At 39.5% G+C, this 24,077-nt stretch overlaps 2 protein-coding genes and 1 pseudogene across 2 annotated transcripts in view; all 3 read right to left on the bottom strand.

The window, feature by feature from the left end:
* The window catches only part of WDR36 (WD repeat domain 36), a 37,943-nt gene extending 37,517 nt beyond the window's left edge, over window positions 1–426 (bottom strand). Inside the window, exon 1 of the mRNA XM_039848422.1 lies at window positions 137–426. Within this exon, the coding sequence (XP_039704356.1) occupies window positions 137–298 (162 nt within the window). The 5' untranslated portion in view covers window positions 299–426. The remainder of the gene's footprint in view (window positions 1–136) is intronic.
* Window positions 427–11,407: 10,981 nt separating this feature from the next.
* LOC120591045 (uncharacterized) lies at window positions 11,408–11,523 on the bottom strand (annotated as a pseudogene).
* Window positions 11,524–13,194: 1,671 nt separating this feature from the next.
* On the bottom strand, window positions 13,195–17,988 carry TSLP (thymic stromal lymphopoietin). Its single transcript, XM_039848348.1, has 4 exons — window positions 17,712–17,988; window positions 16,755–16,799; window positions 15,998–16,132; window positions 13,195–13,988 (listed from the first exon to the last, which is right to left on the bottom strand). The coding sequence occupies exons 1-4, from the start codon at window positions 17,895–17,897 to the stop codon at window positions 13,884–13,886; spliced, it is 471 nt and encodes a 156-aa protein (XP_039704282.1). The 5' UTR covers window positions 17,898–17,988; the 3' UTR covers window positions 13,195–13,883.
* Between the last annotated feature and the right edge of the window lie 6,089 nt (window positions 17,989–24,077).

Genomic DNA, 24,077 nt, shown 5'->3' with positions numbered 1-24,077 from the left:
GTTACGAGAGAGAAAGGTAGAAAGCGAAGCCCTTTGAAGGTGGTGGAAGTGCGGGGGGAATGGAATCGCCCCAGGGCCCAGCTGGGGGCCTGGGAGGGTGGTTCCCGGGAAGCGGGCGAAGGAAGAAGTCACTCACGTCATAGGTGTGGAAGCTCTTGCCCACGCAGGTCGTCACATAGAATCGGCGCTTTAGCGCACTGAACCGCACCACGTGTGGAATGTCGTTGCTGAAAAGCCCCAAAGCCCGGAACCCCGCGAATAGCGCGCTGGCCGTGCGGCCCCCCGCGTCCTGCTCCATGGATGAAGCGGTACAACTACTCTAGACTCCAGCCGTTATGCCAATCGCGAACCCCGTTCTTGAGTGCGTCTCGTGGGGCAAAATTTGCCAGGGCTGCAGACTCACAAGCGTTTCCGGTGCCCGCTGCCAATCGCGTCAGCGGAGCCTGTCCTCAGTGCAATTGAAAAAGAGCTCCCTCCGGAGCTCGCAAGGGAGGTCGGATTTGCGTTCCGCTGGCCAGTCTCTAGCACTTCAGCGGTGATCGCGAGCTCTGATCGGGCAGGAAGAAGCTGGTCACTTTTCTGCAGAACGTTGGGGGAGGAGAGCGACAAGGGAAGCGCGAAGTCCGGGAGCGTGAAGGAAGGACCAAAATCTTGACCCAAAAGGAGTCAAGTTAAACGTGTGAATATAAAAACGTATAAAACCACGAGACTAAGAGAAAATTTGAACATCAACTGGATATTTGATGATATTGAAAATATTTTTTTTTATGTGACAATAGTATTGTGACTATGTTTTTAAAAGTCCTTATCGTTTGGAGATGCATATCGACATAATAACGCATAAAATGATATATCTGGGAGTTTACTTTCAAAATAATTGGGGATAAAGTGCTGGGTTTAGATGAAACAAGACTGATAATTGTTGAACCTAGGGACTGGGTATGCAACAGTTCATAATACTGTCCCGATGCTTCCAATAAAATTGAAATTTTCATAATAAAAATATTTTTGTTAGCTTTTTACTGAGTTTGTTTACTGAAGGAGTTAAGAGAGTTGGGTCCTTGTTCCCTGGCACGCAGGACGACATCGGCTGGGAAGAGTGAGCTGCAAACGGCCGCTCCCACGGACCTTGTTTATGCTTACCCCAGGTATTTGCCTTAGGCGTTGCACGCAAGCCAAGGCGCCCCACCCTGCACACAGGAAGGGGCCGAGGAGTCAGATGCCACACACTGACCTTCCTCGGGGACAAGCGGAACAAGAACAATCGGTGCAGGGAGAAGGAACTCAAAGAATGAGGTTAAGATTAGGACTCGGAAGTAAGATAGGGACAGAAGCCAAGTTCCAGCCTTTAAAAATAAAACGCTGACAGCTCTCAGAGCTGCAGTCTTTTACCCTGTCTGTGTCTGTGTGTCTTTTGTGTTCATTCTCTCCTACTCAATTCACAGGAACCGTAACATTTACAGTAAAAAAAGGTTGGAATATTAACGGATTATTAATATGCATTACAGAAATATGTACAAACTAAATAAAACATTTTTAAGAATTTTCTAAATTGTGTATAATGTAGATGTTGCTTTTATAATTAGAAGCAAAGACTTCAGCATCTACTGGCAATTTGGGGAGAAAATTGAAACGTTTCCTGACCAGGACTTTACAGTTCACGAATGGGTGCCTTGACACTCATTAGCATAATATAATTCTCAAATTAAGTCAGTGAGGTGTTTAGGGCAAAAATTATAGTGCTATTTTACAAACGAGGATGTTAGCTCATTGAGGTTAAGCGATTTGTCCAAAGTTCCAAGGTTATTTAGTGCCAAAATCCAGACTAGCACTAGATTTAGAAAAAGAGGAGAAGGGGAGATCACTGAAGGGCAGCTGGAGGATGGGAGAAACATGCATTCAGCCTTGGGCCTCATGATGGTGTGGATTCACATTAGATAAGAAACGTGAGTTTTCTGGATATTTCCTATTAGGCCTCTAAATTGAGGGGTAATTGGTTACACATCAATACATAACCAATATTTATGATTATCTTACCAATCAAATTTAGAAATGCTTACGCTTCATTTCATTGTATTGACAAAATCATGTCAGAAACCCGAGGAAATTTTAAGATCTTTCTTGTCCACCTGCTTAATTCATAGATGAGTGAACTACTATGGACTACAACTGTGTAATTCAGTGGTGGAGGAGCAAATACTACACGTCAGTTCTCCTTATTCTCAATCCAAGACTCTTCACTTTGGGGAGTTGTTCATTGTGGCTCCCCCATTTTTGCTCTGGTGGTGGTAGGTATATGAGAGCTTATCTGTCACAGGTTCAATAGTACCACTAGACCTCACATTGCACCAAGATATTGTTACCAGGGTAAAAATAAAAGATTTGCTGAATAAGTCAGATGTATCTTGTCCACAGATAAGCATAAACATTTCACTAAAATGTTATTATGGCGATTTTGATCTGGACTTTGAAGACTGCAGAAAATGCTTGTTTTAGTTAGCCTCCTTGAGAAATGTCACTTAAATGCTGCAGCATAGAGAAACCTCTTTAACATTAACAGAAAACAATTTATTTAAACTCTTTTCATGTAAATCCTCTTTTTCACATATCAAACACTACTCTCTTCTTTCTAAGTAATAAGGAATTTAAGTTAATCTGCTTCACAGTTTTGCTGTGGCCAGATCTGGATTGGCTGTTTCTCTAATCCTCTATTTTGATAACACTGCACGAGCCACAGAGTTCTGAGAATTACCAAAGTTCCTGCCTTTATTAAAGTTTAACATGAAAATGAATGGTGGATGCCTTTCTCAAAACTCTGAACAAACTTTTACCTAATTAAGTAGCAGCAAATGAAACAGTTCTTCAATGGTACTTATGTTTGCAGTTACCCTGAAAGAAGAGTCAGCTCCCTGGAAAGAGTATCCTTAGGTTTGCTATCACTATAGGCATCCACGTAACATGAAGCTCCCCTATAGTCAGCCTGGGGAAATTCTCTTTGTTTTAAAGATCCTTTTATTTCCTTTTTCGGTTACACTGGGAACTCAAAGCTGAAGTACTCCACTGTACTGAGCTGGGGTAATAGGACATGGGGGCTAGCAGTGTCAGGTGATGATATTATAAAAATACCATTCAATGTTCTGCTGTTCTCTTCAGGATTTTTTTTCTTCATTTTAGTGCCAGAAATGCAGGCTTCCCAATGATCTATAAAATGTAGCTTCCAAGGGACATTGCCTTTCATGTAACAGCTTTTCCTTAGTATTCCATGTAGTCTTTTCCTTGAATAGAATATCTGGTGCGAGACTAAACCCATGTAGGCCTACTTATAGTAAGGTTATCACTTTTCTTTCATCCTCATTTAAAAAAAATATCCTATGCTACATTAATCATGATAAAATATTATTCTCCATTCATAGCCAGACTTTCTTGACTCTAAAGGACTAAGAATAGAAAAAAAGGGGTGGGGGTGGGGAATGAATGGAAAAAATTAATCTGTAAATCACCATGAAGGTTCTTACTTTATAATAGAATTATCTAGAGGGAAGGTGTTGGCATGCTGTGTTATCGGTATAATCTGAACCCATTTTAGGTGCATAATAAATGCAAAATGAAAAAGTTATGATTAGAGATGTCCACCAACCTGGAGAATTGTTAGGAAGAGTTGTGAGGGCATAATTTCCCACACTTATTTCATTGGTACAGAATCAGCATCCACTGTTGCTAAAAGGTTCGCTCTAAGAGCAATACCCTGACCATCAGAGTTCTTTCCAAAACTAGAAATTTAGAAGGAACAATGAGTTATTTTAGTTCTCTTCTTTACCTCCTTTTTATTTGTTTTGCTATAAACCTCAAAAGACCATATAAAACTATGTCTATGGGTCAGTTTAGAATTCTAGATAACTGAATACGTGGTTGGATGTATGACTAAATTATTGTCCCTGGTGGTGGTCAGTATCCAAAAGAATCACTGAAGCCCTATAAATCAATATGCTGATTCAGAAGAAGATGGGTAGAAAAACAGGAATCTTCATTTAAACAAGCTTCCCAGGTGATTCTGATGCCATTGGTCTGCAAATCAATTTGTGACCTATTGACCATTAAGGAAATGGCTGGCACAGTGATGCTGTTCGATACTTGACATGGATGAGATCATGGAATGTGTGCTGCCACTACATGTTATCAGAGCTTTAAACTGTCTGGCACCAGTTGAAAAATGGCACCACTGAAATGACACAGTCTTGCAGGATGGAAAACCTCAGTCACATATGGTCCTGAACTCATTACATTCACTGCTAAATCTTCAGGCAGGTTCCAGGGAAAGGAATAACTGAATCTTTTTAAAGAATTATTTACAGTCCTTTAAAATAAAAACATTGAGGCTATTCTACTTTTCTGGAGACTAGGATTTATTTTCTAGAGGAATGAACCCTAAATAATCCAGATTTGGACAGCATGCACAGAGGAGTATTGCAGCTGAGACTGAAAGATGAAGTGAACATCCTGCACTGATCAGTGGGTCTTCTAATTCCTTCCATACCATGTTCCCAGAAAGACAACCCTCAAGTGTATATACACCTCCAAACAGAATACTGCAGGAACAATAAGAAAAACTGAACAGTCCCACAGAAAAGACCTACAGATGCTGCCATTTGGTGACCTTGCACTGAAAATGTCACTGAGTGACCTACATTTGATTCAAGAAGTATTTAATTTAATATCTAATGAATATCAGATACATCTAGATGCTTCTGATATTGTCAAAATCAAAACAGATATATAAGACTTACTTCAGACATAAAGATAATTAAAACAGATATACAAAAACTTCCTCTCATGGAGTTTGTGTTCTGTAAAAGAGAGACAGACAAGAAAAAAGAAGTAAACGATAACTTTTAAAAATGTTGATAAATGTTCTGAGGGTGGGAGAAAAAACATAGTGAGGAATAGAAAGTGTCAGAGTTGCAATTTTAAATAATTCAGGGAAATTCTAACTGAGAAGGTGACTTTTGAGCAACAGATTGGGGTCACGAAATATATTTTTGTATCCTACATATATCATATCATGAGTATATTCTCATATAACTAAATATTGACAATATTTTTAATACTCATATGACATAGGTACATTTCAAATAATGTTAATAAAACACATGTCCAGGTAACCACTGTTCACATAAAGAAATTAAACATTAACAGTAATTTAGAAATTTCCCAAGTGAGCTTCCAATATTACATACTCACTTCTCCTATTCATAACTAATTGTTAAGTTTTGTGATAATTATTCTTTTGCTTTTTTATTTAAGATAGCTATCATGTTACACAGAGAATATGTATTTGTTAAATGCCCTTGAACATTTGCAAAAATTGATTAAATAGAAGATGATAAAAAAATCTTAATACATTTCAGAAAGTTTGGGGAAGTCATAACCTCCTCCCCGCCCCAAAAAAAACCTATATAAGTTTCATGATCAAGATGAGAGTAAGATCTTTTGAAAGAGGGATTTTAAAAATTGACATTTTCTAAGTCTTCTCCTATGATAAGCACTGAGGCTCATACTCGGTGCTATTATTTTTCTTCTTTCCACATCTAATTAGGTATTTGGCTGGATCTCTTGAACGTTGAAAAGAACCCAATTGCTCCAACATCTGTTATTAATCTTCCAAATAGGCCATCTGACTACATGATTGGGTAGCATAAATGGCTTCATACAGTCATGTATAAATATTGGTGGAGGGCGGAGGGGTTGGTAAGAAAGTTCTGTTGGCAGTTTTGCCCAGAAGTATTCTTAATTATAAAAGGAAAAGAACAAACATAGTACCAGTTTATTTACAATGTTACTCTGACTTATTCCAGGAAATTTTAAAGGAGATTTTAAAATAGCGGACCCCATCCTTTTTGGCACCAGGGACCAGTGCTCCAATGAGAATCAAACGCCTGATGCTCTGAGGTAGAGATGAGGCGTTGATGCTAGCGCTGGGGAGAGGCTGCAAATACAGATGAAGGTTTGCTTGCTCCCTGCCGCTCACCTCCTGCTGTGCCACCCAGTTCCTAACAGGCCATGGACTGCCCAGGGATTGTGGACCCCTGTTTTAAAAGATACATGCAATATAACATGATAGCAAAAATTAAAAGTAGAGTTAGATCGGAGAAAGACAAAAAACAAGATGTTAGGGGGAATAAAATGGAGACAGGATTGAGAGTAAACAAGAATACAGGCTTCTTTCTTTATCAAAAACAAAGAAACATCGATTAAAACTGAATTTTGAGAGACAGCTTTGGTTCTATGACTTATTTTATATAAGTTGGCTATCTTTACAAGACATAAACTTGAATATAGAGTTAAATCTATGTGTTTGATTCTGTCTGGAAATCAATTTCCAGGTTCTACACAGAGTGCCTCAGGAAAAACAGGAGAAAAATCACAAAAAACAATGTCCCAACAACATAACGCTCTATTGTGAAATGTTTGGCTCCTTAAAACACTTATCTAGAAGAAAGATTAATATATTTCTCAGACATTTCTTAGGAATATATAATATATTTAAAAATTCAATGTCAACTTTCTTCTATCAAATTGTTTCTTTCCTTCCATTTTCAGAAATGTGCTTCTATGTAAAAGCTAATTATTTTTGCTCTATAAATTGTATACTTTAAAGATGCAAAATTACCACACGTTTTCTGTTTCACTTTACTACATAAATATTCTTGCTTTTTGTTAAAATTTGTTTCTGAATTATGAAATAAGTGATGTAGTATTATGATAATTTAAGTATCTTTCTACCTTGGCCTAGAATATACCATTGATGGTCAAATTTCTCTGAGGTGAATTAGTATGTGGACATAGAAAATAATTAGAAGCAAACTAAAAGGAGTCCCAGATACTTTAGTCCTATTCGTAGGAAAGAGAGTATGTGAGAGGTGCAAATAATCTGCTTGCATTTGAAGACAGTCCCATTCATAGAAATGTAGGCAAATAGGTCATGTTGTGATTCTCACAAACCATCTTATGAATGTATGGCATATGCAAAAAATTTATTCTATATTGAGTAAAGATCATTGCATTAGGATGAGATTTCTGAGAGGGCAGAAAATTAGGTAGAGAAATGATCTTCCCGGCAGACAATCTGCCAGCCACTGAACAAAGTAAATAAATGCACAGCGGCAACATAACTGACTGCGCCTAGTGGCATGTCACTCCAGCGTATCGGTAAGGCTCAAGTATGTGCCAGTGGTGTTGATATGGTGGTGATTCTTCATGAGGAAGCCAGAGAGAACTCCACGGACCTGCTTTGCCTTATCCTAAACTATGTGGGAGGGCCTCAGAAATACAGATATGGTTATAAGAAGATGGACATCTGAGTCAAACAAGAAAGGCAGAGTATTTTAATAGAACACTGAATTAGGAGTTGCCTTTTATCTACCATTTGATCCATAATTTCTCTTGGGCTGGGTTTCCTCTTTAACTAGTAAGCATGGCTGGGCTCTCTATAGGAGACAAATATACTTGGAGCAGGTTTTCATCATTATGATAAAAATAGCCTGAATAGATTGTTCAGTAATGTAATGGGGAGGCCAGTATATTGGATTACCCTAGGTAAAGCTGCAATGGGACATTTCAGACTCAAAGGGGAGCCCTCATAGACTCCCTGATAAGTAGAACTGATGACTTGTGGGAGAGAACTGGTTACTTGGGCAACTTGAGTGGATTCAGATGTCCCCTGGGGTTTGCAGGATCAAGGTTAAATGTTATCAGGAGCCTTGGACCAAAATAGTACTCAGGTCTGTTGTCAAAAGCAGACAGTAAGGGCTCTAGAAAGGAACTCATCATAATGGGAGTGAGAGTCTAGGCATATAATTAGAGCTAAGAAGTACCTTAGAATGCTGGAGATGGCTGATTCTGCTACAGTGGGTAGCAGAGGCTTCACTTTTCAGGAGCCAGTTGCCCTAGCAAGATGTAAGTTTGGGGAACAATCTCTGTGCATGAGAAAATGAACTAAAACGGCAGTAACCATAGTATCCAAGACAAAAACCCAACACACAGAATACCCTCTTATTCTTACTGTTTTATTTCCACATGCTTTTCATTTATGGAAAAATTAGCACCCTGATAAAATTTAGATCAAGTGACTAATATAAGTAAAAATGTACATGACCATACTTGTACTTGACAGAGATGAGAGGTCTTACCAGTTATATCTAATGAACAGAAGTCTGAGTAAATCTCTTAAGTTTCTTCCAGTTCTAAAATGTTATTATTTTATTATGAAGATGAAAAACACATGTCAGCTAATTTGAACATCTGACTCATCCATTCTAGAACAAGAAAGAGCATCATGACTTACTTTATAAAATTTGGCACCAAAGACTCTTGAACACTTGGGATATCTGGGTAATTAAAGAATAGATGCTAAAAGAATGATTGCTTGTTATTTGGTTCTTGACATCTTGTACTTGAACTTTCATTTTCACCCGGGATTTCTCAATAGCAGTGCACATTTCTACGCATGCTTGGGACATGCCTTGACAGTGACCAAGATGCTAATTATCTATAAATAGTTATTCAAAATCAAAAAAGAAAAGAAGAGCTTCTTAATACACATGCATGTTTATTAGGTTTATTTTATTTTAATATTTTAGTGGATAAGTTTCATAATGGAAAAGTTTCCTTTGTTTCGTTTCGTTTGTTGATACATAACAAGCACCCAGAACAGAGCCTGGAACAAAAGAGGTGCTCAACAAACATTCAACAGAAAAAAAGCCCTACATTTAAGTATATAAAATGCTAAAAATGTAAAATGTTCTTTCTTATATCAGTTATGTGCCTTTCTAGAGTCACGAGTTGTGTATATTACTTTAGCATTTCTAGTATTTATGCTCCCACTCTGCAAGAAGATTTATCTCCCTGCCCTTTGCCCATGACTTATAGCACATCCTTTGTGGGCAGAGTAGGGAGTATTTGATTTGCTTTGGTCATCACACACAAACAAACATGATGCACACCATGTCCCAGCCTGAAGAGTCACTGTATATTCCTTCCAACTCTCTTGCCCTTTTCCTTTGTCATGAGAGAAAAGCATGTCCCAGATAGGGCCTGCTCTTTCAGTATGCATCCTGGAAGAGAAGAAATGCAGAGAAGACCTGAAATTGACTTGCAGTTGCCAATTGTAATGTGAGTAAGAATTAACTATTGTTGTTGTAAGCCTTTGGAATTTGGTAGTGGTTTATTATCTCACTGTAACCTGGTGATTTCTGGGGAAATGTGTGAAAGTTAGCATATAAAAGCAAATTGTTAAAAAAGGGATGGTTTGTTTTTCTTTAGAGAAGTATTAAAGCTGCATTACAGAAGGGGAGAGACATAAGATTCACAAATGATAAATATTCTCTAGTATGATTCTAAAATATTCAAATATTCCATGTTCTCAGCTATGTGCTCGGGATGAAACAGAATAAAGGCTCAGAGGATGTTTGATCCTTGAACTGCAAGTTTAATTTTTATTTTGCATTTTGTTAGGGAGATGTTAAGAGGAGGGCTGTTGGAAAAGAAGCCTGTTGGGAAAAGACGCTGTTGGAAAAGATCCCCTTTACATGCTTGTAGAAGTAATGGGGGCAGGAAAGTAGGTGGAAAACATCTGATAGCTCATCTAATAGTTGCTGTTGCCAATTCAGTTTCTGACTCATAATGGCTTTTAAGGAACAGTTTCTTCCTGGGAAACAGGTATCTAACTTTTAATTTTATTTTAATTCATTTATTCATTTACTCAGCATATTTATTGAGAATTCACTATGTATTAGGTATTGCACCAGAATAAAGTATGAGTATTACTCGTAGTTTCACCAACTCTTACTCAAACTCCACATCCATGTGATTTATTTATCCCAAATTATTCTGCAAATTTTCATATCCAAGATATCTACTCCAGACACAGTCTAAATTTATTCTCAATACAATTTGAATTCCTTGCCAATCCTCTCTCCATGAGAATAATAGCTATTGGAAGGGAAAGTAGAAAGAGAGGGAGCAGGGTCATAAAAACAGTACATCCATGAGCACATTCTAGAAAAGTAGCATCTTAACTATAATATCCAAGGCCATAATTCATAGACATGAAAATTTGCTGATTTCTTCTGCAATGTCTAATCTCCAATTAATGCCATCCTCTGTATTTTTTTTTTTTTAATCTCACACATTGTAGTTTTCACCTCTAGAAGTTGGAGTTGAGCCTTCTTTATATCTTTCATGTCTCTAACTTTTTGGACATATAGAAACATTTATAAAAATTTCTTTACTGTCCTTGACTGCTCGTTTTAACTCTTATTTGTGAATGAGTTTCATTTTTTTCTCCCCATCAAGGATTGTATTTCCCAGTTTCCTCATGTTTGTTAATCTTTAATTGCATGTCAAACATTGTGAATTTTGCCTTGTTGGATATTTTTTATTCCTATACATATTCTTGAGGTTTGTTAGGGAATGCAGCTAAGTTACTTGACAACAGTTTGATCCTTTCAAATCTCCCTTCGAAGATTTGCAGTAGTAAGGCTTGGCCCAACTATTCTCTATCTCTATTGAGATAAGACTCCTCTGAGTACCCTTCTCAATACCTAATGAATTGAGAATTTTTGCACCTAGCTGATAGGAACAATCTTCCTGGCCCTGAGTGAGCACTGAGAAGTCTTCTGTCTAATCTTTCAGATGGTTCTTTTCCCAATCTTGGGCAGTTTTTCTCAAAGGCCTGTGTTGGTCAGTACTCTACCGAATACTCTAGGGTGCCCATTGCAGATCTCAGGGTTTCTCTATGTACCTCTTTTTCCTTAGGTACTGTCCTATGAACCCTACTGCCTTGGTCTTGCTGGACTCTTAGCCTATCTTCTCTGCTGGCTCTGCCAGAGTCCCCTCCCTGTGGTATGGTCAGGAAATACTCTCAAGCCGGTAAGCTGAGTTCACCTCATTTGTTTCCCTTCTTTTAGGATTACTGTCCTTCATTACTTGGTGTCCAATGTTCTTAAAACCACTGTTCTAGGTATTTTGTGTGGGTTTTTTCCCCTTGGTGTGTGGTGGGGGAGCAAAGTCATTTCAGGTAGAAATCCAGATCCTGTTACTCTACCTTGACCAGAAGTAAACGTCCTCAATCAAAAGTTTCAAGTACAAAATTGCCAAGCTGTCAACAATTGTGTGATTAAACTTTTCAGCCTTCTTTCCATTGCTACAAAGCAGTTCTAGACAGAAAGTTAAAAACTAAAAGATTTACCAAACTCTAACAGCCCTTATTTCTCTTTATAATGAAATAGGCATTTGAATAGCTGAATTTAAAACATTTTCTCCTTCTTCCTTCCTTCCTTCCTTCCTTCCTTCCTTCCTTCCCTTCTTCCTCCCTCCTCCCTCTCTCCCTTCTTTCCTTCCTTCCTATTTATGCCTACAGCATCTGGTCTTCCTAGGTGATCTCCCATCCAAGTACTAACCAGGCCCACCCTTGCTTCACTTCCAAGATCAGACATCGGGCTTGTTCAGGGTGGCATGGCTGTAGACCATGAGCTGTGTGGCTCCACTGGGGCATGAACCCAGAACCTTCTCCATGTAAAGCAGATGTGCTAACCGCTACACTGTGGAACCATGTCCATATTATGTACTTTAATTCTCATAACAACCTTTAATGTAGTCAGCATTGTCCTTATTTCAGAGGTGTAGAATCTGAGACTCAAGAAAGTTAATTTGCTATTTTCCTCATGTATAAACAATTATCCTTATGTTTAGGCACAAATAACTTTTATTAATAGTAATCAGTGAAACTTTATTAGTTGGTGTTCTATAAACACTGGTTGTCAAAAAAACATAGCTGTATTTAAACATAGCTGTATTTAAAAAGTACTATGCCAGTTAGGAGATATTCTCAAAGCTACAGCTAGAACAAAAACATTTGAGAAAAGTTAAAACTTTTGAAAAATGGAAAGGAAGAAACACTAAAAAACCCAAGTCAGCTTGACATTATTCTCTGGTATAATTCTTGTTGGTTTGTAAGATTTAGAAAGGAATACCATTGAGATATAAAAATATCACATTAATTTTTTCGATAAGTTTATTTAATTTGTAGATTTGAGGGCTGATATAGGCTTAGTATTTTTTTTTTGTGGGGGTTCCTTTCTTTCTTTAGGCTTGATATGTTTTGACTTTAGTAAAGCATGTGACACATTTCCCCTGACATTTACTGCATTTTGATATGGCTATCATGAAGAAATAAACATTTCATTTTAAAAGGTTAAACTTCCTTTCCATTGATAATGGGACACTTATTAAACTGACCATATATTAGTCCACTTAGAAAACCTCAGTACATTTCAGAAAGTAGAAATGTATGATTCAGAAAATTAATGAATACTGGTCAGAGAATTTTTCTCATGATGTCATTTAAGGCCCTGTGCTACAACTTAAAGGAAGGTTTTTGGAAAGTGGATATGTATGTCCTGATTTCCATCATGGCAAAGGAAACTGCCTTTTCAGCTACACTCTGAGTTTCCCTGGGTAAGAGCTTTGCCTTATTTACTTCTGTATCTCCAGTATTTGGCTGAAGCCTTGACACATAGTAGGTGCTCCGTAAATGCTTATTGGATACATAATATAAGCTTCCTCTTACCTGTTGGCAGGTAAAATGGATTTAAGGACATTGAACCTCTTCTCTTCTACCATTGCTCAGCACCATCCCTTGGGGCACCGATCAAGGTAAACTTTCCACTCATATATTAATTGATGTATTTATATCTGCTCTATACAGGCCTGGGTGCTATGGCTAAGGTGGTCCCTTCCACTATTGTTTAGAGTATTCTGAATGATGGGTGAATGACAGGGTGCCTGTGTCTCTGGCTTACAGCAGGCCTTCAAGAATTAGAGAATGAATTTAAGATATTTTGTTTACCTTTGTCTCTTTTGTCTCTTCCAGGTGTGGGGATGTCTAACAGGGCAAAGAAAGAAGGACTAGAGACATGATTTAAAAAAAAGAATGCTTCTGAAGCCACCTATCCCCAAATAGTTTCTCTAGAGCAAGCACAATGTAGGAGGAGAGTGGTCAGTGGGCTCTAAGGACCGGGGGAGATAAAAAAGTAAAGTGAAGACGCTCAGAAAAGTGTATAGGTGAAAACCATCTAGTAACTACATTAAAAAGTTTTTAAATTTGAGAATTATTTTATTAAGAAATGTATAGTGTCAATTACAAAGCAATATGTACATTATTAAAAGTGCTTATAAAATAAATTAAAAATAATTTCATAAATTTAAAAAATATATTATATTAGCTTTAACAAAGGCATTTCTTCAGGATCTGCTTGTATACATCATTCTCGTCTGTTACATAATTTTTAAAACTTGGCTTAAAACACTCTCACAATATTTGCACGGACATTCTTTCAAATTGCTTCATTGTATGTACAACTTTTTGTTCACACCTTTTTGATTTTATTTTCTTCTTTTGTAAGGGACACATGAAGTGTCAATACTTGTGGAAGAATATTTAAACAGAGGTTTACACGCCATTAAGTTCAACTTTTTTTCTTTTTCCAAGGGAAAAAGTTCTCCTTCCACTACACTTCTAGATTTTTCCCTTGCATAAGGCTTATGTAATTCCAGCTGAGAATTACTGTCACAAAGCCAGTGGCCCAGACATCAATACTACAGAAGTCTCCCCTGATATCTGAGGGATAATATTATCCCCCACCTTATAGACCAACATTAAACAGTAAAAGTTTACAAAAATAAGTTAAGACCCTTCCATAACTAAAAAATAACAATTGGTGACCTCTTAAATGTCACAGTTAGAGTTAACATTCCATCTCCTTAATGAAGGTGATTTATTTTGTTGCTGTGAAATATGACTTCAATGAAGGTTTATTTTGTTTCTGTTAAATGCGAGTGAAACGAGCCCACAATCTTATTAAGTTTGAGACGACGTCCCGACATTCATTTGTTGTGTCTTCTCTTTTCTTCATTGCCTGGGTATTATTTATCTGTGAAATAGGAAAATCAATAATCAGACTTAATTGTCACTATTGTTACCAACTGTTGAGTGGCAGGTTATATTGTCTTCTCTAGGCAAATCCATCTCTCAATGTGTCCCTAAAACACCTGCTTACTGTCTGCTCCTATGTGCTTTCCCCAGAGGAACGCCCTCCCATCTTTCCAACCACCTACTTTTGCTTCAAGGTCAAACACCACCTCCTTCACAAGGCCTCTGCTAATTGCTCAGACTTTTCCTTTGGAAACTCTTATAGTGTTTCCCAGTGTGTTTCATTTAACTTGGCTCTCACTTACATGCTGTTTTTATTATTACATCATGGGTATTCCCCACAGTGCTGAGCACAATCTTTTTTTTTACACATAGGAAACACTGAATATTTACTGAATGAATAAGTAAATGAATAAGTTGATGATGTCATGATCTCCCTGGCAAGACCATAAGTTCCTCAAGAACAGGAAAAATCCAATGGCTCTTAATGGATATGATTCAGTAAACCTATTATTTGGACCCAAAGTACTCCCATCTTCTGGCCCTTCAACTACCTGGATGTGCCACAGACACTGAAGGCTTTTCTGAAGACCCTAAACTTAAAAAAAAGATTACAACAATCTTTCGGTGTATGCTTCTACCTAAATTACTGTTGAGTAGTTAGTGACAGACTGGACCTCCTAGATATGCAATATTTGGATCAGTAAGGTTACTAAGCAAAAATCTTAAAATCTGCTAAATCATAACTCAATATTATTGGTCTTAGGCTCTCCCTTTGGGCTTGGAAGGGAGATGAAAGAAATTACTCGAGACTTTCCCTTTTTTACTGTCCAGAACCTGATCTAGCCTGTCCTCTATGCTCTTCTTACATGGATGAACTTCACTGTGGCCATCTGTAGATTTGTTAGAGTGTCCTTGATAAAAGGCATAGAACTGAACAGGTTTTTCACAGGGCTGCCTGGTATTGAGTACCCAACTTAAGCTCAACCCAGTTCCATTCTATGGCTTCAATCTTCAATCTCCAAAAAAGTGACAGCCTTGGCCACCCAGACACTTGGTGTGCAGACTGATAAAGTCCATTGGTTAACAGATAGCAACCACACATATCTGCATTGTTTCTCTTTGTCTTTTTAAAATTAGCTATCAGGAAGAGAAATTCCCTGCTTTACTTGCATGTTGAAATAAATAACTTAGTGAGTATTAGTTATATGCCAGGCACCATTCCTAGTGTTTCTACAAATATTGACTCATTTTTATACTCACAAACATTCTATGTGGGACTTGCTAACATGATCCTCATTTTGCAGATAAAACTAAGCACACAGAGGCTAAGTAATTTGTCCAAGTTTTCAGTTAGACATTATGGGGCTAGGATTCAAAATCAGGTAAGACAGTCTCCAGACTTTCTGCTTCTAACTCTGCCCTACTGTTTCCATATTTAAAGTTACACATTCATTCAAATACATGTAACTGAATACACAAAAATTTTATTATATAGACAGCAATATCACCCATACAAGCAATTAAGCAAACATAGGTAAAGATTTAATGTATAATTTAACATTTTAAAAAAGAACACACAATTATTAAATGATAAGCTGAACTAATGCTGCTCAAATTAATGGATAAAAATCTCATAAGAAGCCCATACACGGGGATTGTGATTTCGAAGGTCTAGGTTGGGTCCCTGGGAATCAGTATTTTGGCGGATCACCTTCCCACGCTCAAGCAGCCAGGACATTCTGATATAGGAGGCTCACTGATCATACCATGAAACACTGACCTAAGGTTTAGAACCATAATTCTGCGTAAAGAATCAGAACCCTCGAAATAGTTGGATCTGGGTGGAGACGTCAATGTGGGTCTACAGCTTTTACCCAGTTCATTTGCTCGTCGAAAGATAGAAACTGAATAAAAATCACAACGACTTTTGCATTGCACGGAAACCCCGCTTTGATACAAGGTTAGCTCTAAGATATTAAAAAGTAAAAGTGCGCGGCATCCGCTTACCCGAATTCCGGAGTAGCCTGGGCACTGGAGAGTGAGCGTAGCATTAGTTTTCATTGCGAAGATTTCCTTGGCGAGTGACGTGCAGCCGTGGGTGGGATAGAACGTAAGGCGCACGATTTTAGAGAGGCAATCCGGCTGCTCATAGGCGGCAAAGTTTACGAGAAAAGAAGAAAATGCGGGGGTGGTGGAGAAAAAAAAAAGCGTTGATAAGACATGAGCGAAAGTGAGGCGGGGGTGCGGTGGGGGAGGAGTGAGGGACACAAATGAGAGTGAGAGGAAGGAGGTCTCGGAGGAGAGGGAGAAAAATCCCACGCAAGGAGAGGAAGGAGGACGTCGTGCGCGTAGCGGCGGGCGCTTCAGGAGAAAGCACGGCGCCGCCTTGCTCCGCCCAAGACTCGGGGCCGCGCTACTGCCAAGAGGGGGCGCGACGCGCGGAGGCACCGCACCCCTGGGATGTGGGGTGTGTACCCCTAACGTCGGGCCCTGATCCTAGTTCCCCTTTTGTCATCATCCCCAGGGCCAGCCTCTTTCGGAACCCCGCTAGTTAGTGAGAGAGACTTCCTCGCCTTAAATTGGAACAGAAGTGGCGTTCCAAGGTGGACACCCGCCCAGAGGTTCCGGCATCAAGTCGTCCCTATTCAGTCGGCGTCACCTGGGAGCCCAGCCACCGCCTGGGGTTCTACACACTACAGGGGACCCTGTTCCTGGAATGCCTGCTGTCTCTGGAGAAAACCAGAAGCACTGACCACTTACTCACCCGGTCTTTACAGTAAACATAGTTGTTGCACAGGGTACATTTGGTCTGGAAGAAAGAAAAAAAGCTTACGATGAGAAAGGTAAAGACTTACGTTCACCAGAATAATCACCGTCCCCACTCCCCCGCCCCCCGCCCTCCTTTGCTCCCAGATTTTAAAGATGCTCCGAAAACTCCGAAAGTTTCCATTCAGGCACTCATTTTCTATGCATCTATTCTTGTCATTGACAAGGCAGTGAAACATTTAGTATCGTCAGCTAATGCTTCTAGTGTTTGAAACTGAATATCAAAGGATCCTGGTCTTAGTCTTGGAGGGAGACTCCCCATCCCCATCAAAGTGGGCACACCTGTACACATGTGAGCACTATGCTATTTTCGAATGTCCACATCTTCCCTGTAGTCATTCATGCATTTCATATATGCATACTCTATCTAGAAATTAGAATAATCGAGAATGATTCCCACTATATATTAAACGATTACCACTATATATTAAACAATCTGAAGCGCATCTTATCCCATAGCATCCTAAGGCATCAAGAACATTAGAAAGACCTGAAGTGTACCTCCTGGTGAGGGAAGGTATCCTCACTGCTTAGGGCATAGCTCACAAGAATTCCCTCTCTTTTACTCCTGTTTTTTTTTTCCCCCTCAAGCCTGTCTTTTTAGCTGTATTGGTGGAGCAGCACTTTAGCAGAGGATAGACACCCTTGGTGGATAATGTGTTAGCTATCAGTATTTGCTCCTCATCAGCATCTGCACACTTAATGTGTGCTGGCTTCTAGGTAGTCATTTTAGTAGCCGATATATTTCAATATCACTTTAAAAATTTGTGACAAAATTCTGGGCCATGATTTTTCCCCTCAATTATTTTTCTTTCTTTGAAAGCAAAATTGTGCTTTGGGTGAGCATGTCTACTCTTCAGATGAAAACATTTTAAAACAATGTTTCTTCACTTACCCCATTCATATATGAGTTCAGCTTTCCGAAAATTACTTCCCGATAAGTTGTTCTAATCTTCTCAAAGTCACAGTCAGTGAAATTGTGGGTTAGCACCAGCCCTACCAGTTGCAAAATGAAGATCTTCCTGAAAAAAACTGAAAGAACAAATAATAAGGCATCAGGCAATGTACTCGGAGACCCCATTCCACCCAAGTTTCACACTAAACTCTTTCCACCCACACTGAATTGCCTCTAGATCTGCAAGGCCTGCCTTAGGAGCAAGTGCCCAGGCACTACTCTTTCCCTCTCATTCCCAGTGCATAGAAGCCCACATTTCACACCCATGCTGTTGCCTTAAGTTGGAGTCTCCCTGATGCTCCAGAGCTTTCTGGCTCCACATATATAACACCTAAACGCCTACGGGCTCTTTTCTCCTAGGCCAATGATTTTCCTTGATGTCATTTGCTTCCTTTATAGAATTCTGAATTGATGACATGAATGAAAAAAAAAAAATAAGACTAGCCAAATCTATGGAATTTTAACATTAGCAAAATTATCAGGAATTTCCCTCACCTTCCTTGTTTGATCTTTGCCCAAAACTCTTGATATATGCCTTAATGTGCTTTAAGAAAGAGATACCCACATCTTTCTCCTACAGGGCCATTTTCATGACCAAGCCCCTTTCTTGTTGGAAAAAAAACACCCCCAAACGGCAGCCACTGTAAGGACTAGGTACCGCTGCTAGTGCATATTGTACACACTGAGCATTTCCTTCAGCCATTTGCAACGAGTGGTTTCCCTCCTTTGTGGCTACTAAGAAAACTCATGTGTTTACTTAATGAGATACTTTGGACAGTGGGTACAGCCTGAGGCTTCGACCGAATTTCCATGTGAAGGCAATAAATGAGCAATTGTGACAGAAATCTTAGGCGCAGGGACGACGAGAAGCTGAAATGAATGGGAAAAGATTCGATGGGCCTGCCCGCCCTCCCTTCCCCCAATTACTTTTCAAAGCACTCTTGTCAATTTCAGGAAAGATGCACTTACACTTCGGCTGACTGGGAGCGCCTAGTGGGGCTGCAGTCTTCTCTAGTACATTCTATACATGTCTAGAACTTTTAAAACCACAAAGTCCTGCGCTCAGCCACCTTCACAGCCCCACTCTTTGGGCCAGCATAAGAGCGAGGACGCCAGATTCAAGCTGGGGGGCCAGTCATTGCAGCGCGGTGCGCAGAGGTGCGCGCCCAGAGAAGGTGCTGTCCAGCGCGCAACGAACCTGGTGGCGCGCATGATTCAAGCGCCCTGCGCCGGGTGCTGAGCGGCCAAAACAACTTTGGATGCTTTAAGCCCATTTTGAGGCCTGAGTACAGGCACAGGCGAGGGGCAGGTGGGGCAACGAGATGGCGGGCTCAGATTTTTACGCGCAAACCCTTGTAAATCCAGGAAAGAGATTTTAAGCGCCGCGAAGTGAGTCAAGGAGAGTGCCTGAGAGGATGCCTTAACACCTCTGGGCTCTGGCAACGCCAACGGAGGGTTGAAGAGACATACAAGGCCGACACCAACCAAGCTGTTGGGGGGATGAACCCTGCTCCGCCGGAGCTTGGCCCGCGCTGCCCGGGCTAGCCTGACGTCCAGCTCCCCTCTCCCTCCCCCCGCCCCCCTCGCGTGTAAGAACTTGCAGAGCCCTGGTCCTTGGGAAGTTCCTAGGAGTCATCACCGGAGCCGCCAAGGCAGAGCGCCCCACGTGAGTCCTAACAAATGTCACATAGCGCCTAGGAACAACAGGAGGGGGTGGCAGGGAAGAAGGAGGGGGACAGACTCGGGGGTGGGGGTGAGGGTGGGATGGGGACTCCAGCCAGAAGTGAACTTTTTTCATAGAAAACCCTCAACAGCTGTACCGGTACAGATGAACCCAGTTCGCTGATTAAGTCTTGAGGATAAAAGTTGTGGCGCCGAGTGTGGGAAAGCCGTTGATTCACCACTGACTTCAAAATTGTTCTGGAACCTTCAAGTCTAGGGTTTCATGTCTTGTCAACATCCTTTGGAAAAGAAGTCCCTCTCCCTTCTTGCTTCCCTATCACCAACTTTTCAGGGTATTTTGGATGGTGCCAAAACCTGATTCTTTTGCTGTGACATCAGAGGTGTTGCTGGACTACAGCTGGACATTGGATAAAAAAGCAGTCTGGAGCTAGAGACACAGATCTCTTGACTGAGTTGAGATATACTGATGGAGGCAGAAACGGAAGAAAGTAGCCCTTTCTGAAGTTCTCCTTTCCTTTGCTTCTTCTTTTAAACATTACACCTATGTCGGTCTTTGTAGACGATGGCTCTTTGCCTGTTAAACAACTGGGTCCCTGGGGCCCCAATTTCCTTATCTGTAATTGTGTGATCTCTGAGATCATTAAGATCACATCACTTTTCCACTCAAAAACTCTTGGTAGACTCCCCTCTTGGCTCCGAGTTGTCTTTCCAGCCTTATCTCCAATCTCCTAGGCTTCTGCAAAGGTGCCCTAAGCTTTCTTCTTCCCAGCCTCACACTCTCAGGTGTTGGCATTTTCCTGTCATTCAGTGCTCACTTGACTGGCCATCTCCTCCAAAAGTGGTCTCCTACCTGGATGTGCCCTCATTTTACTTTAAGCTATATTTATTTTGGACTTCCTTCTTGTGACCTCCATTCGTTTTGTAATATTTCAAGAATATTTTTCAACCTTATTTATTAGACCTTGAGTTTTCTTGGACGCAGGAATGTTTTATAATTGATTTGTTCGATATCAATTCACTTTTCCCCAAAACATTTGAAGTGACTTGCAATAATTTAATTGGTGCCAGAAGGCAAAAACAAAAACAAAAATCAAAACAACAAAAAACAGTCAAGATAAGGCAAAATAAAGGACAAGGAATAAAGGAGACAAGGGTCAGTTTCAAGGAATGCCGCAGAAAAACATTATTAAAACTGGAAAATTAAGACAAGCTCAAAAGTGAGTTCTGATCTTCCAAACACTAATTGCAAAGGATAGCATGTGATGGGCTCTATAAGTTCATTAGGGTAAGCCAATTTTTCATACAATTGTGGTCATCATCATATTCACCATAGAGCTGTCTTGTGTGCTACACGTAATAGATACTCAATAAATCTTCAGTAGATTGAAGTATATTAACTTTCTTTTACGATCATTGTCAGGTAGCAAACTATTTTTTTATTAAAAGAATCTCTCTATAAAGATCTCTTTTTCTAGCTTTTTTTGCTGCCCTCCTTCTGGAATCCATTTATGCCTTGCCTGGCCATGAATCAAGTAAGGGCATCTCTGAAAATTCCTGGTGAGCTGAAGAGCTTGTGTTTCTGCTCTTTTCAAATGCTGAAGGTGTGAACTGTACCTACATGTGAACCTAGTCTGGGAAATCCTAGGTTGAGTCAAGAATGGTGCCCTCCTTATAGTAGGAAACAGAAGTGAGATCATTTGAATCACTGTGATTACTCAGAGAGCTTAGGCAATCCTCTCACCTATGAGAAGGGCCAGAAAATGACCCACCACAGCTCTCCTTTCTCTTGGTCTAAATGGAAAGATCTGTCATTCATTTATTTCTTTAAATATTTTTATTTCTTTTTAAATAATAGTTCCTTTTTTTAATTTCCTTATTCTTTCTCTCCCTCCTTTTAGATTTACTCCTTTCCTCCTCTTCTTTTAACTGTCCTGAATATTTTAAGAGCCTAGTCTTCATGCAAAACTATGTTTGAAGAAGTAGATCCACGTTGTCAGGAAAAAAGGATTCTTATTTTTTTAAACTTATTAAATCACAGAGTCATTGGATTAAAAAAAAAATGGAAGGGCTATCAGATAGGTTATTGATGAAAAGGGAGAGATCTCTTTCTATGGGGTAAGAAAAGTGGATGACACCAGTCTTCTCTTGGTAATATTTTAGGAAGTGTAACAGTGGACTTTCCCCAGCAGATGGGTGGTTTCTTTGAGGGCCTGGAAGTAAAGTGATTGCTCTAGGTTCTTCAGGATGCTGGTTATATAATCACTACCTTTTGACTTTCATACACACATCCAGAAAGGAAGGGCCACACTTTGCAGAGATGAATAGTCTTTCTTTCTTATTCTACCTTCATGTTCATAGTCAGGTATAGTATTTATATAATGTGAAGTGATTAGTGTGTGGTTTGTCATGACTGCAGCATTAATTTGCATTATACATTTATACTCAAGCAGCTTTGCTGTTGGTCCGAATAACTGATTGGTTTCACCAAACACTATACTTCCTCTAAGATCTTTTAAGGACATTAGTGAACTGGAAAGTGAAGTGAGGGAGTTTCCTATGACAAATGCTAAAAACATCTCTTTTATTTTATTGTATTCTCAGACTGTTGATACCTGCATAATCGGCTTATGGCCAGATACTTTTGAATTAGGAAGTGAAGAAGGCTTAATATATGTATGAAAACCTAGAGCTTGTGCTCATTCTTCTGTAAGGAAACAGCCTTACCTTCAGCCATTGGAGGTAAAAGATCTTGCGTACTTTACTGTTTTTCTACAATGTATAGGACATGAACAGGAAGAAGATGGTTCAAGAAGAAAGTAGGAATTGAACTTTCTTAGACTGCTTCAGAAGAGATCAGAGCTGAAAGATAGTTCCAACTTTGGATACCTTTGCAAAGATATTTATTATGCTGGATATCTTCTATTTTTCCCTCCCGATATACCCTCCTCGCTTCCCTATCCTGCTGTATTGTTCCCCCCACTCCCCCGCTTCCCCACCCGCCTCCCCCCAGGCTGACCCATAAGGATTGACCTCTAGCTTCTGGCAAGATTCAGAAAGTAAGAGGCCAGAGAAGTTGGGATTTAAATTCACCCACTCCTTTTGTGTTAGTTCCTTATAGATTGGTTGCTTTACTTTCCTGAGGGCCCCAGCCCCTGTTAGTTGACCTTTTTCATCTTGCTGCTTGCTAGGTTCTGGTAACCATTTCCTCTCTTTGTCTCTTTAGTTCTAAGGGTGTTAACAGCTCCTTAGTATTGCTAGCCTGGGGAAAATAATCTATTTAGTCTATTCTAAATGTTATACTTGTCTGCTCAGACCCAGTTTATAATCATTGTCCTGGAAAAATGTATTAATAAAGCTTCTTTTTACCCTCAAAAGTGGCACAATTTAAACAATAAAAATTATATAATTATTGTTGATTTTTCTACTTATATTCTTTGTAAATAGTTCCTTTGTTGAGCCCTCCTACAATTAGCTAGTTTGAGTGTGCCATTTGTTTCTGTGGGCCACTTGACTGATATAGTTACCTATAGTCATCACCAGTAAGTCATCACTTGAAGCCATCAGCTAACATTCCTCTTTCCTTACCTTTTGTATCTACTTTATGTCATCAAACTAGTTCTATAACTTTTATAGAGGAAATGGTGGCTCTTGAAATATAATTAAATTGTAATTTTTAGAAAAATTTTCTGCTCTTAACTGTGAAAGATATTATAAGAAATTCTGCAGTTTTCCTTTTCTTTTTTTTTTTTTTTGGTGAAATGACATCTCTTCCTAGTAATATTGTCAGCCTAGATTTGGAAGAAAGTTACACACCTACTTAACACAGTTGTGTAATTTGCTTCCGAACTTAACCATCATTTTTTACAAATAAAAACATCACAAGAAAAGTGACTATTATGTGAGTCAGGTGGTAGCCATTAGCTTATTTCTCATCTGGTATGTTTGAGGTCCTCCAAGTATCTCCCCTATGGTGAATCTCACTCTTATTAGTAACGATATCTGGGTTAAGCAATGGCCCTAAGTATTTTCTCATTGAGGTCTACTTTATTCCCAAAGAGCCAGTCAGTGTTTTTAAGAATGGGCTGCCTGAGAATTCCAGACTCATGGTGAAGGTGGAGGGAGAAAGAAACTGAAAAGGAGGAGACTGTAGAAAGCTGAGGAAGGTAAATGGACAGCAAAAAACTATGGGGTCAAAGAGTTTGATCTGGGGCCTGTCCTCATGTAGGACTATCGCCTAGAAAAAACGTTGGGAGTTTAGAGCATGTGGTCAGCAAACAATGGCCTATTTGCTGAATCTTGTACACCTATTTTTGTAAATAAAACTTATTGGAACATAGTCATAACCATTTGTTTGCAGTATTGTCTCTGGTTCCTTTTGCACTGCAAAGACAACTTTGAATAGTGTAGACAGAGACCATCTGGCCTGAAATGCTTAAAATATTTAGTATCTGGTATTTTACAGAAAAAGTTTACAGGTCTCTGGGTTAGAGAATGATACCACTTGGCCTTATTTTGGGTTTGGTCATTGACAATCTATATCATTTACAATTATTTTTGTCAAAAAGGTGTGTAAGGGTCTTGTGGCCCCAAACCAGTAATTTCTCCCTGAATATAGTCTTTCAG

The sequence above is a fragment of the Pteropus medius genome, unplaced genomic scaffold (assembly GCF_902729225.1).
Source record: "Pteropus medius unplaced genomic scaffold, Ma_sr-lr_union100, whole genome shotgun sequence".
In the NCBI taxonomy this organism is placed as follows: domain Eukaryota; kingdom Metazoa; phylum Chordata; class Mammalia; order Chiroptera; family Pteropodidae; genus Pteropus; species Pteropus medius.
This window is presented reverse-complemented; position numbering and strand designations above follow the sequence as displayed.